This window comes from Carassius carassius, chromosome 21 (assembly GCF_963082965.1).
Source record: "Carassius carassius chromosome 21, fCarCar2.1, whole genome shotgun sequence".
NCBI classification, from domain to species: Eukaryota; Metazoa; Chordata; class Actinopteri; order Cypriniformes; family Cyprinidae; genus Carassius; species Carassius carassius.
In genome coordinates, this window is record NC_081775.1 from 5,637,274 (window position 1) to 5,652,788 (window position 15,515).

Below are 15,515 nucleotides of genomic sequence, written 5' to 3' on the forward strand. Positions count from 1 at the left end.
TACCAAGATTCTTCAAAATATGTCATTTTGTGTTTGACAGAAGAAACCAAATTATACTGTTTTAGATAAAAGTGATGACAGAGTGCACAATGCCCTTTTAACTATAGTAAAATCATTGTAAAACACTGCTTTTAATGGATTGTCTATTTTATAAAACTGCAGCGTGTAGAATACTATGCATTAATGTTTAGAATTAATTATAAATAATTATTCAGCCAGGTTATACAGTTTGTCATGCCAACTATAAGGCTGTATAGCTGAATTAACATAGATGTGCATTTTTCTGCATTTTAAACTGGTTCTGAAAATGGCTCATCCAATCAAAATTAAGAGTCGGAACTAACACTCAGTCAATCTATTTCACTGACAAACACACACACTTTAAAGACATACTTGTGCTCACATCCTAACACACCGTTGACCTTTAGCAGCAGGACTCTAGTGTGTTTGTAGCCATAGCCTCTTCACCCCTGATCAGGACCAGGCCGTGGAAAATTTGATCACATTAGCCACATGTTGCTTCTAATATCATTTCAATAAAAAGGACGCTCCCCTTGTAGACATAAAGCAGCCATGTAAAGTTCACTGGCCGTTGCCGCTAGCCGTGGAGAGAGCCATGGGGGTCTGCTGCTAATTTCCCGCCACAAGCTATGTAATCTATGGCAGAGATTAGGGTAAAGCAGTTATTCTTGACTATTTTATTAAGAGGTGCTTTAGGCACTGGAAGAGGGGCTTTATTGCTTTTCAAACGGCGTGCCATACAATACAAGACAAACATTTGCTGTTATTTCAGCAAACTCGAGTCAGATGTGGCGGCTCTTTTTTTTCAGGAGGAACTTGGCATCAAAGCAAAGTCTCTTAAAACAAAAATCTTCCCTTCTGCACAGGTCTCGCCCTGAACTGTGTCCGGTAGATAAATAGGGAGGTGTCAAAAGAACAGGCAGGAGTCCCACACCTAGTTTTAATTAAAAGAGAGAGTGCTGACATGCACAGAGGGAGGGATGTTCCCATTCACAACAGTTACCGTTTCAGCATGTTTATGTGCGCGTGTGCCTTTCCTGGCCTATACCAAACACGTCAGGAGTCTCGAACTGACAAAAAAAGAGTTTATTTATTGTCATTCTTGTCATTGCAGTCAATATATATATATATATATATATATATATATATATATATATATATATATATATATATATATGAAACAAATAGAATAATGACAGACTTTAAATATATATATATATTCCTGTAGCTCAATTGGTAGAGCACTTGCACTATCAAGTGCAAGGTTGGGGGTTAAAAATTGATAGCCTGAATGCACTGTACCTTTGAATAAAAGCGTCTGGTATATGCATTAATTTAATTTAATATATATATAATATTTAAAATAATTATAATAATATTACAAAATGATCATAATTGTGACTAAATAAATAATAATAATAAAAAATATAATAAAGTCAACTGTATTATTTTATTATCATGTTTGGTGCATTTTGTGTTTGTGGAAAAGCTACTTATGAAAAACTTTGATTCATCACGTGGCTATCTCTTTATCACCTGTGTTTTTGATTAAATTTTTATTATGTTATACTGGTAAAACACAAATTTTGCTATATTATTTAATGACTAAACTGCCACCAGCGCTCATTCCTGTTCCTTCTCTCATCTGCTTTTCAACAAGAGCAGTTTGTCAAGGTCAGAAAGCAATTAATACATTATTAATTTTTAATTAGTTGTTTGTTTGTTTTTATTAAGTTCTGTAAATAAAATTTAAAAAAAATTAAATAAAATACATTTCTGGCAAACACAATTTCCGAAGGTTTTTTTTTTTTTTTTAACAGTGTTTTACTAGAGTTCTTGGTTTGAGGTAAAGGTCATCAAGTCTCATCATCTATGACTCATCATTTGAATGACTTTGCACATGTCAAAGGCAGATTCCAGCTCTTAACATGTTGTGATATGTGTTAATGTAGAATCTGTTGCCTTTTAACAGCAGTCACGGCTGTCTGAAATGCAATAATCAAAAAATCTGACCCATCAAAGACCAAACCAAAACCTGGTTTAAATTTTTGTATCGTTTTTCTGTGTAACTAACTCCGTAGCAGGAAAATTAGCCAGATCTTCCGTAGTTGAACTTGATCCACATGCTGTAACTGTAGTAAGTAGCAAGAGCAACCGGTGTGCTCTAAAACAACCTAAACCGGTGACCTTTGACCTCCTGACATTCCAAATATGCTATTCAAACACCAAAGAATAATAAACAAATCCAGGGTAATGGACCCCAGGTGGGGTATAGGTGCAGTAAGGGGACAGAGCAATGCCAATCCAAAAGCAGTGACAATAAGCAACATCACAATATAACAGTAAATAAAGAAATATTTTCAGCTGTCAGCAGCATTTAAAATTCCCGCTGACTTCTATCATGACGCCGTGTTGCACTGAATTTCACAATAGCTGAGGAAATGAATCATATAATTGGCTAGAAAAGCAAGAGTCAGTTTAAATGCGATCAAAAGTCTGTGTTTCTCAGGAGACGTAACAGAAAACATTTGTAAGCCTGTCCGGAGCTCATCTGACTGCTGCTGCGGACGGCCAACACCAGATTTTCACGCTGAAACCGGAGTGCTTTGTATAGATATTGTGCCTGCTATTGTGTATATAAGTGTACATTGTGTGTATATATATACAATTATTTTCTCACGCATTATTTGCTTGAAATCCTAGTCATGGCCGTATTGCCTGTTTACATCATTCCCTCCGCAAAGCCGAAACAGTTGCCAGAGTTGTCACAACAACAAAATGTGCAGCGAGACGTGTGTGGAATTCCCTAAAAACCTCTAAAGCCAGAATATTTTTTCAATAATGCCAACATGAGGAACTTCAATTTGATTGACAGGCCGTCCTCGGGAAGAAAAGGCATTTGTTTCCAATAACTTATTTCCAATTAAAACTTTAATTGATATCTTCAGAAACCTCAGAGACATTTGTGAATGGTCAGCTTAGGAGAGGACAAAAAAACCACACAGGCTGGTATTCTAACCGCTCATAAAACACTACTCCGAAACCGGATCTTCACTTTATGCGAGCTGAAGGATGTGGGTAGAGTCGACGGTGGAGAAAAAGAGTCAGAGAGAGAGAAAAAGCAAATATCACAAGTCACAAAGTAGACTTGTGTGAGTTCAACGCTGCCCTCTGCACCCCTCCAAACGCTCTTAACCACACAAATCCACTGAGATGCCCAGAGAAAAGGGCTCATTGAGGACAAAAAGCAGCCAAAATGTTTTTTTTTTTTATTATTTTGGTATGGTTCCCTCCTCACCCACTGCTGCAAATTAAAATCAAACTGCAATATCAAACTGTTCACTTACAGTCACAGACTTTCATTAAAAAACTGGCAAATATAAAATAAATAAAGTCTGAAACCAAGAGAACAATGACAGACAGAGAAAAATGACTATGGTAAACGATTAAAAAAAAATTCATATGAATTACTCTGTGGACAAAAAAAGATAGGAATTGTACATAAAGTTTCAAACTGAACGAGGTCAGATCGAAAGGGTCAAAAGTTGCTTAAATATTTGTTTGAAAAGGCAGGTGCACTTCCTCCTGGAGCTGGTGTGCTACACCTCTGAGCGCGCTCGACTCGGGCCTGGCCTCTGCAGAGCGTCCCAGCACTGTGTGTCTTTGTGAGGGGGAGTTAATGATTATCTCCCGACTGGACGAGGACTGTGGCACGCTGCCAGTACAGTGCAGCAACGTCCTCCTTCCCTTAGCATACACTTCTAATCTGGTGAAAGCCTCTCCCCTGAGACCATCCCATGATAATGTCATAGACACAGAGGCTATAATAGAGCAATTTGTTTACCTTCCGAAGCCTTGATCTCTCTCAAGCCTGCTCTATCTCTCTTACTCTTTCACTGGAGCTCTGCACTGCTGGAGTGGGATGAGAACATATTGATCGGTGCTCGGGTTTCAATAGAGCATCGCAAATTAAACGCAATGGAAAACAAATTTGTTTCGGGATTGTCACTCTGTCGTTGGGCTAAAACGTCCCAACTGAGATCCACTTAAGGGAATGGTTAACCCCAAAATGAGAAATCTTTCATGACTTACTCAGCCTTATGTTCAGTCAAACATGTAGGAATTCATGTGTGATTTGAAACATTATTTAGATAGATAGATAGATAGATAGATAGATAGATAGATAGATAGATAGATAGATAGATCAGCAGCGGACTTGAATACAGACTCGCACCAACTCTCTTCAATCCCATCAACACCGTCGCCCCCACCAGCGCTCATTCCTGTTCCTGCTCTCATCTGCTTTTCAACAAGAGCAGTTTGTCAGGGTCAGAAAGCAATTCAAAACCTCTATTAATGAGTGAGAGAGAGAGAAAAGTGTGGTCCGAGCAGGAGGAGGAGGAGGCGAGGGGTGGGGTGCCTGCCATCAAAGCCGGCAAGAAAAGAAGGCCAGGTGGCTGTGGGAATCTCGGCTCTTTTAGCAGAGATGGAATCTTCAGCGTAATTAACAGGCTGGAATCGGGGCCTTCTGAAGCCAGGAGGACAACCCCTCGGAGGGGACAATTTGCACTTGTGCAAGAGCCGCTGAGGGACGGGGAGAAAGGAGAGGAAAAGGGAAACTATGGCATCTTTTATCGCCGAGACAAAGCGCCGCATCCTTTCAAAGGCCTGTGCTGGAGCTTCCAGAGCAGTGAAATAAAGAAGAAGAAAAACACAAGAGAGAGAAGGGGGTAGGAGCTGAAGAAGTGGACAGCAGTCGGAAAAGGGGCACCGGTGCCAACATGCGCTTCACAGAGAGAAAAGGGCCGGGGGAAGTAGCCGAGAGGGTGCGGGGGCCCGACATGTGGCCAACTTGTAGACCCTCCCAGAATTCAACAGCTCTTCTCGTGAACATTATTGCACAGAACCAGCAACAGGCCTCTAAACGGACCTAAACTGGAGGCATGCACGCGTTTCCACGCTGCCTAATAGATCTGCCATAAAAATTGATTATTAACACATATTACAGTTTTTTCAACTGCTTAAACACATTTTCAAAACTTTAAACACAAATCCAAGAATTGCACACACAAAATGCAAAATGCCTCACATTTCTTGCAAAATGAAGCACTGCATTTAAAACATCACAAACACATCTCTAAAGCAAACATTTGCAAACGCCTTTGCTGTAATATTAATTCCTGTTAGATTTGTGTGCGTTGCATAGAGAATTGAGTATTTTGTGTAGCATAATGTGTTTTATGAAATTGAAAACTGAGTCAAAAGATGAAAATTAGAGTATGGTTTTGCAGATTTGGTGTGTGCTTCTGCTGTTTGAGTGCCACTTTCAGAAAGTGTGTGACAAGTAAAGATTTTGTGTAAGCAGTTGAAAAAAAAAAGAAGTAAAAACTGAAGCAAGCTTGACTGTGGCACAGATACAGATATTGAGGTAAAGAACAGGCTCACCTAAAATGTCCACCCCTTAAGCATTTTGAATGCCTGATTCATTTCTGAGAATCTGTCAGTTCAGAGAGTTCATTGAAATGATCCAGGTCCAAAAATATTAAAACAATACACTGATTCTTTTAAAGTCTTCTTTTATGTTTCAGTATACAAAATAATATGATCATATTGAGTTCCTGGTTTATAGTTTGGTATTTAAAGCTTCAAAAGTAAACAGCTTTAAATTAGGAGTAGCATATAGCTTCATAAGGCACAGTTCCTAAACTCTCAGTTCTGAGCTAAACTTTGAAACCTTTGATGTACAATCAACTGAAGCAACACTTGCCTCAGACTGACAAAAAGCCATGTTCAGGTTTCCATTTGGTTTGTTGGGATGCGTCAGACTCCAGTGTCAGATGGCAGACAGAGGCGGTGAAATATCCAGGGGTCAGATGCACGGCTGATAACGGCCCCTAGCCTGACTGCCGGAGATGGGGCGTCTGCCCAGCACAAAATGCCATTTGTTGTCCATCACTCAGACACTGCGAGTTTAGCGCCGGCGCTGTGCTGAAAGGCACATTCACACAAGCTCACACACTGGATGTTTTTGCAATTCAATATTTTCACACACAGCCTCATCATTACGCTGGAACCGGAGCCTCGCTGGAGAGAGCCTGCGCTTTCACGGACAAGCAAATCGCAGTTCGAGATTGAAGTTAATAGCCCATCTTGAAATGTTTTGCTGACTCCCTAAAAACCCCTTCTCAGCATTTCACTAACAATCTGACGAAGGCTTGAGTTTTTTCTTTTCTTCTTTTGACCGAAGGGAAAGCACCCATATGCCACACACTTTAAATCCTATTGAAAGGTGACAGTAAAGATGAGATTGTGCAAATGTCCCGTGAAAATGAATCTCAACTAAACCACATTATCGTACTCTTACTACGGTATTAAAAAAAGACGTTTAAAAAAAGAAAAATTGTGTCCTGTATAAATGAGTTTTAGTACAATTTATTAAACAATCATTTATTTTAGGATCATTTACTAAATGAAGATTAATCACCCTTTAACGTAAATAGAGTTTCAACTTCACCTGTAAAAGAACAAATGCCTATCTGCGATTTTGATGATCATTTATTGAATGTTAGTTTATTTTAGGATCATTTATTGAATGAGCATGAAACTAACATGACGTGCAAGAAGGAGGCCAGATAAGTTGGTGTGTGTGTGTGTGTGTGTGTGTGTGTGTGTGTGTGTGTGTGTGTGTGTGTGTCGGCCTTAAAGTGGTTGAAGAAAATGGCGGCAGCTTGAGGTTTTATATATTTTTCCAGTAAGCCACACTGTAGTTAATGAAATTTAACTCACCAATAGTGCCGCCTCTCTCTCGAGAGCGAGAGCTTCATAATCAGCATGCCAACACTCTCGTTTTTTTATGAAAACAAATTGCTGCCAGGGAGATGGACTAATTGTGTTGCGACGCAGAGCAAAGAGAAACAACCGTTCATATAATTAAGCCAATTTTCAGGGACAAAAAATAGTTGAAGGGGCAGTAAGCAAGAGCATTCATCTAGTACACGCCGCACGATCCTGCCCCTCACTCACGAACAAAGAAAAGTTAAGCATTAAGCAAATATAGGCTGAGAAAGTCACTGGATAATGATGGTTCAATTACGGTGGATCCCAGCATACCGCACTGTCCAATTATGAGAAATGATGATGGGCTAACCGAGGGCTTCGGAAACATGAAAGACGTCTGTATCAAAGCAAATCTAAGCACTCTATCTCTAAAGCAGAAAAAGACTCTACAACTGCCATTACATCACGTCATAATGAGACAGAGCTGCCCATCTTCCCCCGTAATGACAAAAGATGGAGGACAGGAGATGAGTTCAAAAGATAAATGTGGAGGCCGGGCCCTTTGAAAATGCGCTCCCTGCTAAAGTTGAAAGTGAGCGGTGAGCAGTAATGCTCGGCTCGAGTGGCCCACCGGGGAATGACATCCACTCTCTTATCGCCAAAGGATGCAACATCAAGGTCTGGCCAAACAGCCCACGGTAGCTGTGCTGATGCATGGGAACTTCAGCAGGGAATTACGTGTGTGTACAGCAGGGTGAACTGCCACTCTAAACATCCCCAAAACCACCAGCCTAGTCTGCTTGGATATATAGGAAACGTGTTCACTTCCAGGGGAGAATTATGTTGTGCATTGCTACAAGGGATTTAAAAAAAAAGGTGAAAGTTCCCCTCCAAATGCTGAAAACTAATTCCTGAGAATGTTCACTTTAGTGTATATAAATAGACCCCCAAATATCATTATCCGCCATGTTGTTTTTATAAAACGAACTAACACAGTCGTGAGAAATTATTCGATTTCAAGCTCAGCGTTTGCTGAATGTGGATCGCCCATAACGATATTAATTTGGCTCGCCGTTGAAACGTGGCACAGCTGGTTGCCTCGAAATGTTGGATGGAAACTTTCCTGGCGCTCCTTTCTGGGCAGGAGTTACGACACCAAGACATTTTACGGCCTAAAATTAGCAACCCTGAACACACGATGCAGGGTTAATTATTTCTCACAGTGCTTCCCGGTGGGTGTAGGAAGCTGTTTTTCCTTGTACAGTATCGACCAACTCCAGCAACAGAGCTTTCTGAACTCACAATGAAGAAGAAGTTTCAGTGTGTGTTTTTAGCCAGGAGTACTGCAGAGCTGAGACCAGTGCTTCTTTGCACATATACGAGAGAGTACTGTATGTTAAGCAATGGATGCTGATCCTGAACCAGCATTTATTTAATGCTTACTTCAGAAAAGGTAATTCTTAGAATGCCTTAATCATTGTATGGGTTCATGTTGTTGAAAGCACATGCAGAAAGGGTTTTTTTTTTTTACGATTGTCAATGACTGACTTGCCATTGATATATATATATATATATATATATATATATATATATACACACACACACACACACTGTCCTTTTCAAAAAACATATATAACAGAAATTTTAAAGTGCATTATTGTTGTTTTAAATGAATAACTTTCAATATGACATTGTTTGACACACCGCTGTGTCAAGAAACAACCCAACAAAAATGTATATAACCCAGCTAACGGGGTCAAAATAAACAATATTCGTCCAGCATTGGGTTGCCAAATAACCCAGCATTTTTATATTGTACATTGGCTGTACAAATGAATGAATTTGGTTCAATTTGTTTTTTTTTTTAATTAGAATAAATATAGTATATTTTACATGCATTTAGATGCATTGTATATTTACTTCCATTTCAGCAATTATTTAAAAATATAATAATTGCAAACAGACCAAATTTTGTGTCTCGATACAAAACCTCAAATATGTGCAAATATTTTCACCAATATAATTATTCAAAATAAATGACTACTTTAGCGTTCAGTGGCTGCAATAAGGCAACACTCTTAGCAAGAAAGAATAATGGGCTACACTTCACTCAAACACCTTAAAAAACAGCAGAGCGTTTGCTTCTACGGCCAAGGAGTTGCAGACAGCCTGGGCTGTAACATGATAAGCACGTCTCTCTCGCAGACATGGCTTTAACAGTTCTGTAATGGCTGTCTTTCCCCGCTCTGCTCAACTGCATGCTGATCTTATGCATCCACTTTTTCTTAAGAAAAATCATGACTTGAGAAACCAATAAAATGCATTATGCTGGGAGGAAAAGCAGAAAGACACTAAAGTATATTTTTAAGGTATGCACACGACTGCCAAAGCATGGTCAGAAAAGTGACTTTTCCTACAATTGGGTGAACGAAAAAGGAAAGAGAGTAAAATAAAGGTGTGTGGTTCCAGTGCGGCAGAGAACAGCTGAAACAGTGTTTGGACACACGCGGAAAAGGCCCTCCCATGAGCGAGTCACTATGATGTCATAAAGAGGTGCCACAAGCGAACAACAACAGCGCAGTACAGTGCAAAAAAAATAAAAGACTAAGCAGAATGAATGATGTGTGACAAATGTGAGCAAGGTTGAGTTCGAGCGGCCTCACTTTTGGGAAGCACAGGCCGATCGGGCTCAGGTGGGCAGGCACTCGCTCTCGATGGGAAACTGTGCCAGCTCTGCCTGCGCTCCATAAGCCACCCATCAACTTTTCCTCTTGCTCAAGATTGGGGTTAACTAAGCAGGCCGGCTGGTCAAAGGCTGCCCTACAGGCTCCCGTTGAGGACGAATATGTGTACGCATGTACGCATGCATTCTGTGCGCAGCATTACATGCCAGGATTGTAACATTATCAAATACAAATTCAGACTGGTTTCATTATTTTTAATGTCAGTCAGTCAGTGTTGAAACAAAGACATGCTAGCCTTTGTGTGTGTGTGTGTGTGTGTGTGTGTGTGTGTGTGTGTGTGTGTGTGTGTGTGTGTGTGTGTGTGTGTGTGTGTGTGTGTGTGTGTGTGTGTGTGTGTGTGACTGTTGTGTGTCATGCATTGCACGCGCGATCATTAAATGATTTTTTCAGTTCTTCCTACGGCTTTTAACAAGAGCTTCTTATCAAAGATAAACTTACATCTCATAGATTATGTGTGAGGAGTTATACGTCTCTAATGGCTCACGCACCATTAGTCTGTACACCAGCTCTTATGTGTGAAAGCATATTGTGCACATACACATTCTGCTTGAAGTTAAATGTCAGCCATTTTGCAAGTAAAAGCCCAGTTTTGAGTGCTGACAGGCTGTGTCTTCCATAGTTGCTTTACAGTGTTATGGCTTGATTTTATTACTTGTGTCAAAACAACATAAGCTGCACAAGACCCTTTTGATTTGTTATCCATTGATATTTTATTTCTATGCAACTTTCTCTCTCTCTCTCTCTCTCTCTCTCTCTCTCTCTCTCTCTCTCTTCAAAGACAGCATCATAATGTGAACAGGGAAAATTAAAGCCCACATTCAAGTGAAAGAGACGAAGAAATTGCCCTGAAATAAAGAACCTGAGAATAAAAATGTACACAGGGGTTTAAAACACAGGTTTCAAAAGTGTACATAAATAAACACCATCGTGCAAAAATGCAAGACATCTCTGTGGCAGTTTATACCTGTCACTTCACTGTGAATTCAAATGAATAATTATCAATGTTTTTCAGTGACGTCATTAACTGTATGTATATGTTGTCACGCAGCGCATACTCTGGAAACCAGAAAAAATGTCCTTCGACACGGGTTTTTTTTTTATTATTTATTTTTTTATTTTTTTATTTTTTTTTGTGACAGAGCAAGGCCTCATTTGAGTCCATTATTGATTAGCCACTCAACCTCAACTGGTTTCAACATAATTAATTGTTTCCAATAATATTACAAATATAGAACCCACATCGCACGCTCCTTTTTTTCCCCTTAGAATTACACTTTTACATTTAAAATATGACTATGCTACTAAAATTGCAGAACGGTTACTAATGGTTAAAATAAACCTACAGATAGAGAGAGAGAGAGAGAGAGAGAGAGAGAGAGAGAGAGAGAGGAGGGAGGCTGTGTTAGTCGAACACACGCTTACCTGGCGCCAGAACAAACCGCTTTCTTTCCGAAACTCAACTTAAACTTTAAATCTTATGATAATATATCAAAGACAGAGCTTTAACTAAGTGTCTCGACGGTTATAAATAAGCCACAAAATATTAGTTTTCAATCAGAAAGCATTAAACCCTCATCGAGAAACGAATGAAGGGCCTAACATTATGAATCAAGCTCCTGTAACTACCTGCGTTCAAGGCCACAGCAGAAGATCCAGCCGACTTGAAGACGACATTAAAATCTTATAATATTGTTTAATTAATTAACGCAATTATAGTTATGACTGCTTTGAGGTATGAAAAATAATTAAAAGTAGTGGCTGACTGTGCCTCATAATAATAATAATAATAATAAAGTTACCATATTTAAGACGCTTCTCGGACATACCTACCTGCAATTTCTTTGGTAGGTTAATTACGAAACGGAAAACTGTTGAGCGAAGAGAATTATAATAATAATAATAATAATACATTTGAAAATTGTGTATATTGTATAATTTGCATTTTAAAAATAGCTTCACATATTTTAAGAAGATTATAAGAAAAAACGTAACATGCATCATTTTAAAGAATCATTTTAGTTATGTTTTTTTTTCTAAAATAATAATAATAATAATAATACACAAATTGTTCTTGCATCTGTATACTCTCTCCATTATTTAAATTTAAATGAATTCAGCTCAGTATGAACCAGTTTATTAAATCTCCATGCATTCGTGAGCAAATGAATTTATTGTGAACACGGGAACCCGTGGACTTTAATAAACACCTGGACTCAAAGATATCGGAGACAGATTGAATGCAGGCATAAAGTAAATATGTCAAAATATAAATCTGGGATAGCAGAACACTGTGTTGTTCAAAACAATTAGATGAAACAATTTATAGGCTACATGAAATAAATAAAAGTAGAGAATAGGCTAAATCAGTCGTTTTTTAATGAGCGCTTGTGTTTTAAGAATTGTGATCAGGCCTTTCACACTCTCCAACACAATAAATGCCTTTTAATGTAAATAAAAGATAGTCTGATGTCTATGCTTTGGACATTCGCGAGAACTGTCGTGCGTGTCTCTGTAGGCTACTGACCTCCAACACAAAACTGAATTTATATTGAATGACCAACAACAAAAAGACGAAAAACGACAGTCTGACCTGTTAATAGCGATTTTCGCAAGTCATCGTGAGCTACAGAAGTTCTGAGGTGTGCTTGAGAAAATATCGAGGCCCACTTTTCTGTCTCAAAACAAACTGAGTAGGCTGTACGTTCTCCCGGCAATTTGAATCAACAGGTCACGGGCCCACGCGTGCTTTAATGCATATCTACAGATAGCTACTAAAATGACTTGATATTTTAATACGTGTTGCATCTAACATATGGCCAATGAAACACATAGCTTGAGCATTATGAATGCTGTGCACTGTTCCATCTGTTTCACACACATCTAGTTTAAGCTATCTTCAGCTAAAAAAATTAATTAATTTGGATAAATCATTTTCTTCTGGAAGCAGATATTAAAACATCGTATAGCTCGGTATTTGCAATTGCCCGTAAATTGGCTACTTAAAATGGTTAGGCTGTGTAGCAATTTAATACATAACAATAAAAAGAAGCCTTTTCTAATGAATCGCACGAGCGATGACTGTGCCCACATTGCTGTGAATAATCGCATGCAAAAGTTTCACGGACACTTAATATAAGAAAATAGTTGGAGTGCAAAATCCTACCTATTACAAACAAGTCGCAATACAAATGAAAGCCAAACAAACAATAAACAAAGACATCATGCAGAGTCCAGAGGAGATTTACACACTTTCCCTCGCCTTCGAAAGAGTCCAGAAAATAGCAGACTCTATTTTCGTCAATAGACGTGTATGCATTATTGATTTGTCATTCGCAGATGAAGCCGCATACCGAGCCGCAACAGACCCCAGAGAACAACTGCAAGCTCCTAATTTAAGATTATCGGAAGAATTGTCCATTTTGCGTGATATTCCTTCTTCTGTGGCATTCAGCGGACAGACAGAAAGCTCTGGAGAGCTCCACACTCTCTCTGTGCGTCCTGGGGTCCATGAGCAGTGCTACAGCGCCCACTATTTCAACAAGCAGGAATATGATTTCACAAGATCTGGAACCACTCAATAAAAAAAAAGTTACTATCCCTTTCGACAACTCTTCGCTAACTTTCCTGTAACAATTCTCTACGGTTTCTCGACTTCGCTAAAACAAGAGAGTGAAACAACGCGGCGTGGAAACGCGCTGCTGACCATTTCAGCCCAAGCACCATCACAAGAAACTTCTGAATAAGCACACCACGGCAGCATCTGGTCTAAAGGCTGGACGCGTGGATCACGGAGAGTTTGGGCGATTTCGATGCATTTGAGAGCTGAAAAACACACGCACCGGACACAGAACGCGCTCTCAGCAGGAACTGATCAATGAAAATGACACTTTGGTGATGTGCGCGAGGGTTCAAAGTACCGGGAGCGAAAGAAGCGCAAGAAGGACCTACTTTTGGCCAGTTTTCTCGCCCTCGCCTTGGATCTCATCTTGTCGGCTTGTAGATTCCTCGCGTCCTCCTTGAGCTCAGAAGCAGCAGCAGCGCTATCTTCATCTCACGAGCATTGTCAGTTTGGACACCTTCGCACATGCGCACAGGCCATTCAATCTGACACCCTCGTCAGGGCCAAAAAACTTTCCAATGTATTCATCATCATCACTTTTTGTCCTATCGTGTCTCCTTTAGATCACTTATCTCTTTCCCTCCTCCTCCTCTCGCTCCGCAACATCTCAGATCTCCCCCCACCTCCCCTTCTTGAGCACTTGAGGAGGAATAAGTGCTATTTTCCAGGGACCTGCGGAATCCGGCACGACGCTGGACACTGGATCCTGGATGGGGTCAAGGTCGCAGCCCTCATACGCAAGGTGATCGCGAACATTTCATACACCCGAGCAATGAGCGACGATTTTAAACGCGCGAAAACCTACTGTTCAAAAACAAAAAGTGCAATTGTGTAAAGCGTATTCTTTTGCTAAATAAATTATCATTATTAATAATAATATTATATAATTATTATTCAGGTCGGTCACACCTAGAAAAGCAAATTAAATGGATGTTCTCCTTGGCATATCACTTACTGTTAACTGTTATTGCCTATTTCATAGTAAAATTATATGTACATTATGTGAGCACACTGACGAGTGCCTTATATTTATATATAGCAGAACAATTAACATTATTAATTTAGGGAGCTCTATAAATGGGTAAAAGGTGTGTTCAGTTTCAGTGTTGCTATTGAGATCCACCAGACGGCCAGGAGCTCCCGCATGAGTGCATGTGTGTGTGAGAGAGCTAGTGTGTGTGTGTGTGAGGAGAAAAGAGTAGAAATAGGCTACTGTATGTATGCGTGCACGCGTGGGATCCGCAACGAGAAGGTATGCATATAAACGCTCTTGAAGCAATGCACTTTAGCTCTTGTTTGGGTCTTTGGTCTAGATTAGGTTTTGTACATCGGTATTGGTCCATAAGAATTCGTGGCAGTTTATGTGCAGGTAAAGCAAGCATGGAAAGGCAAGGCAACCGATTCGCTCATGTAAGTATGATTCTGCTGAATTATTTGTTAGGTAGTCTATACGTGTTACAAAGCGTATTAGAGACTACTCTGTACATCTAAAATACAGTCATGTTTGCATGTGCACAATCATCGCATTTTAATGGGCACTGTAAGGCTGTAGGCGTGCTGTCAGAATCAAGCCTCAGCAGTGCAATAGCAGGCTCAACATCTGCATTATTTTCTGCATTTGGCATGTAATATCGGTCCTGTAGGACACATTAAAAACAACGAGTTAATATGATGCGGAAAGATACTGTCAGAAATTAGAAAGATAGCGTAGCTTTGCTAACACAACTAGTAAATGTGCATTTGCATTGTTTTGATTTTTTGTATGATTAAAAACTAAATAATACATGCTGCTGTAATGTAATTGCATATCATTATTATTATTATGATTTCTCTTTTTTTTTTTTTTTTTAATTAACAGTGCGAGTTTTAGATGAAGGATATTAACGGTTGTTATTTATAATTTCTTTTTGCAATCAGATGACCAGTCTGCAATAAAACGGATTTAGTTTTGTCACCGTGGGAGCACACGGGCTCATGCAGGTGTCTTTGAAGACATTTAAAGCAGCCATTAACAGTAATGCATACCCTCTAACACTGAGGTGCTGTCAATCTTTTTTCGTTGATATCATTCCCGGCCGATGCGCAATTTAATTTTAGCTACTCACTTCTTCTTTTATGAAGATTAGATTGAAGTAGACCGAGCTGTTGCTGTATTAAAAACAATAAATATGATTATAAACTCGTGTACATAAACTAAATATGTCTAAAACCACTCTTTGTTCTTAAATAAATGTAACAGGCCGTATGAAGCACGTAACCACAGGTTTATGCGCGTAATTATCTTCTCTGAGAGTGAGAGGGTGGATTGCCTTTTGATTTTGTGCAAACAAACCCCGGAGCCTATTTCATTCATA

The 15,515-nt window shown here is 39.4% G+C and overlaps 1 protein-coding gene and 1 long non-coding RNA gene across 8 annotated transcripts in view; one reads left to right on the top strand and one right to left on the bottom strand.

The window, feature by feature from the left end:
* The window catches only part of prdm16 (PR domain containing 16), a 216,118-nt gene extending 202,494 nt beyond the window's left edge, over nt 1-13,624 (bottom strand). For all 7 annotated transcript variants that reach the window (XM_059503078.1, XM_059503077.1, XM_059503076.1 and 4 more), the window contains exon 1: nt 13,491-13,624. In XM_059503078.1, the coding sequence (XP_059359061.1) occupies nt 13,491-13,527 (37 nt within the window). In that variant the 5' untranslated portion in view covers nt 13,528-13,624. The remainder of the gene's footprint in view (nt 1-13,490) is intronic.
* Nucleotides 12,928-15,515, top strand: part of LOC132097399 (uncharacterized) — a 3,728-nt gene continuing 1,140 nt past the window's right edge. The window contains exons 1-2 of the long non-coding RNA XR_009422732.1: nt 12,928-13,604; nt 13,725-13,903. This is a non-coding gene — a long non-coding RNA (uncharacterized LOC132097399). The remainder of the gene's footprint in view (nt 13,605-13,724; nt 13,904-15,515) is intronic.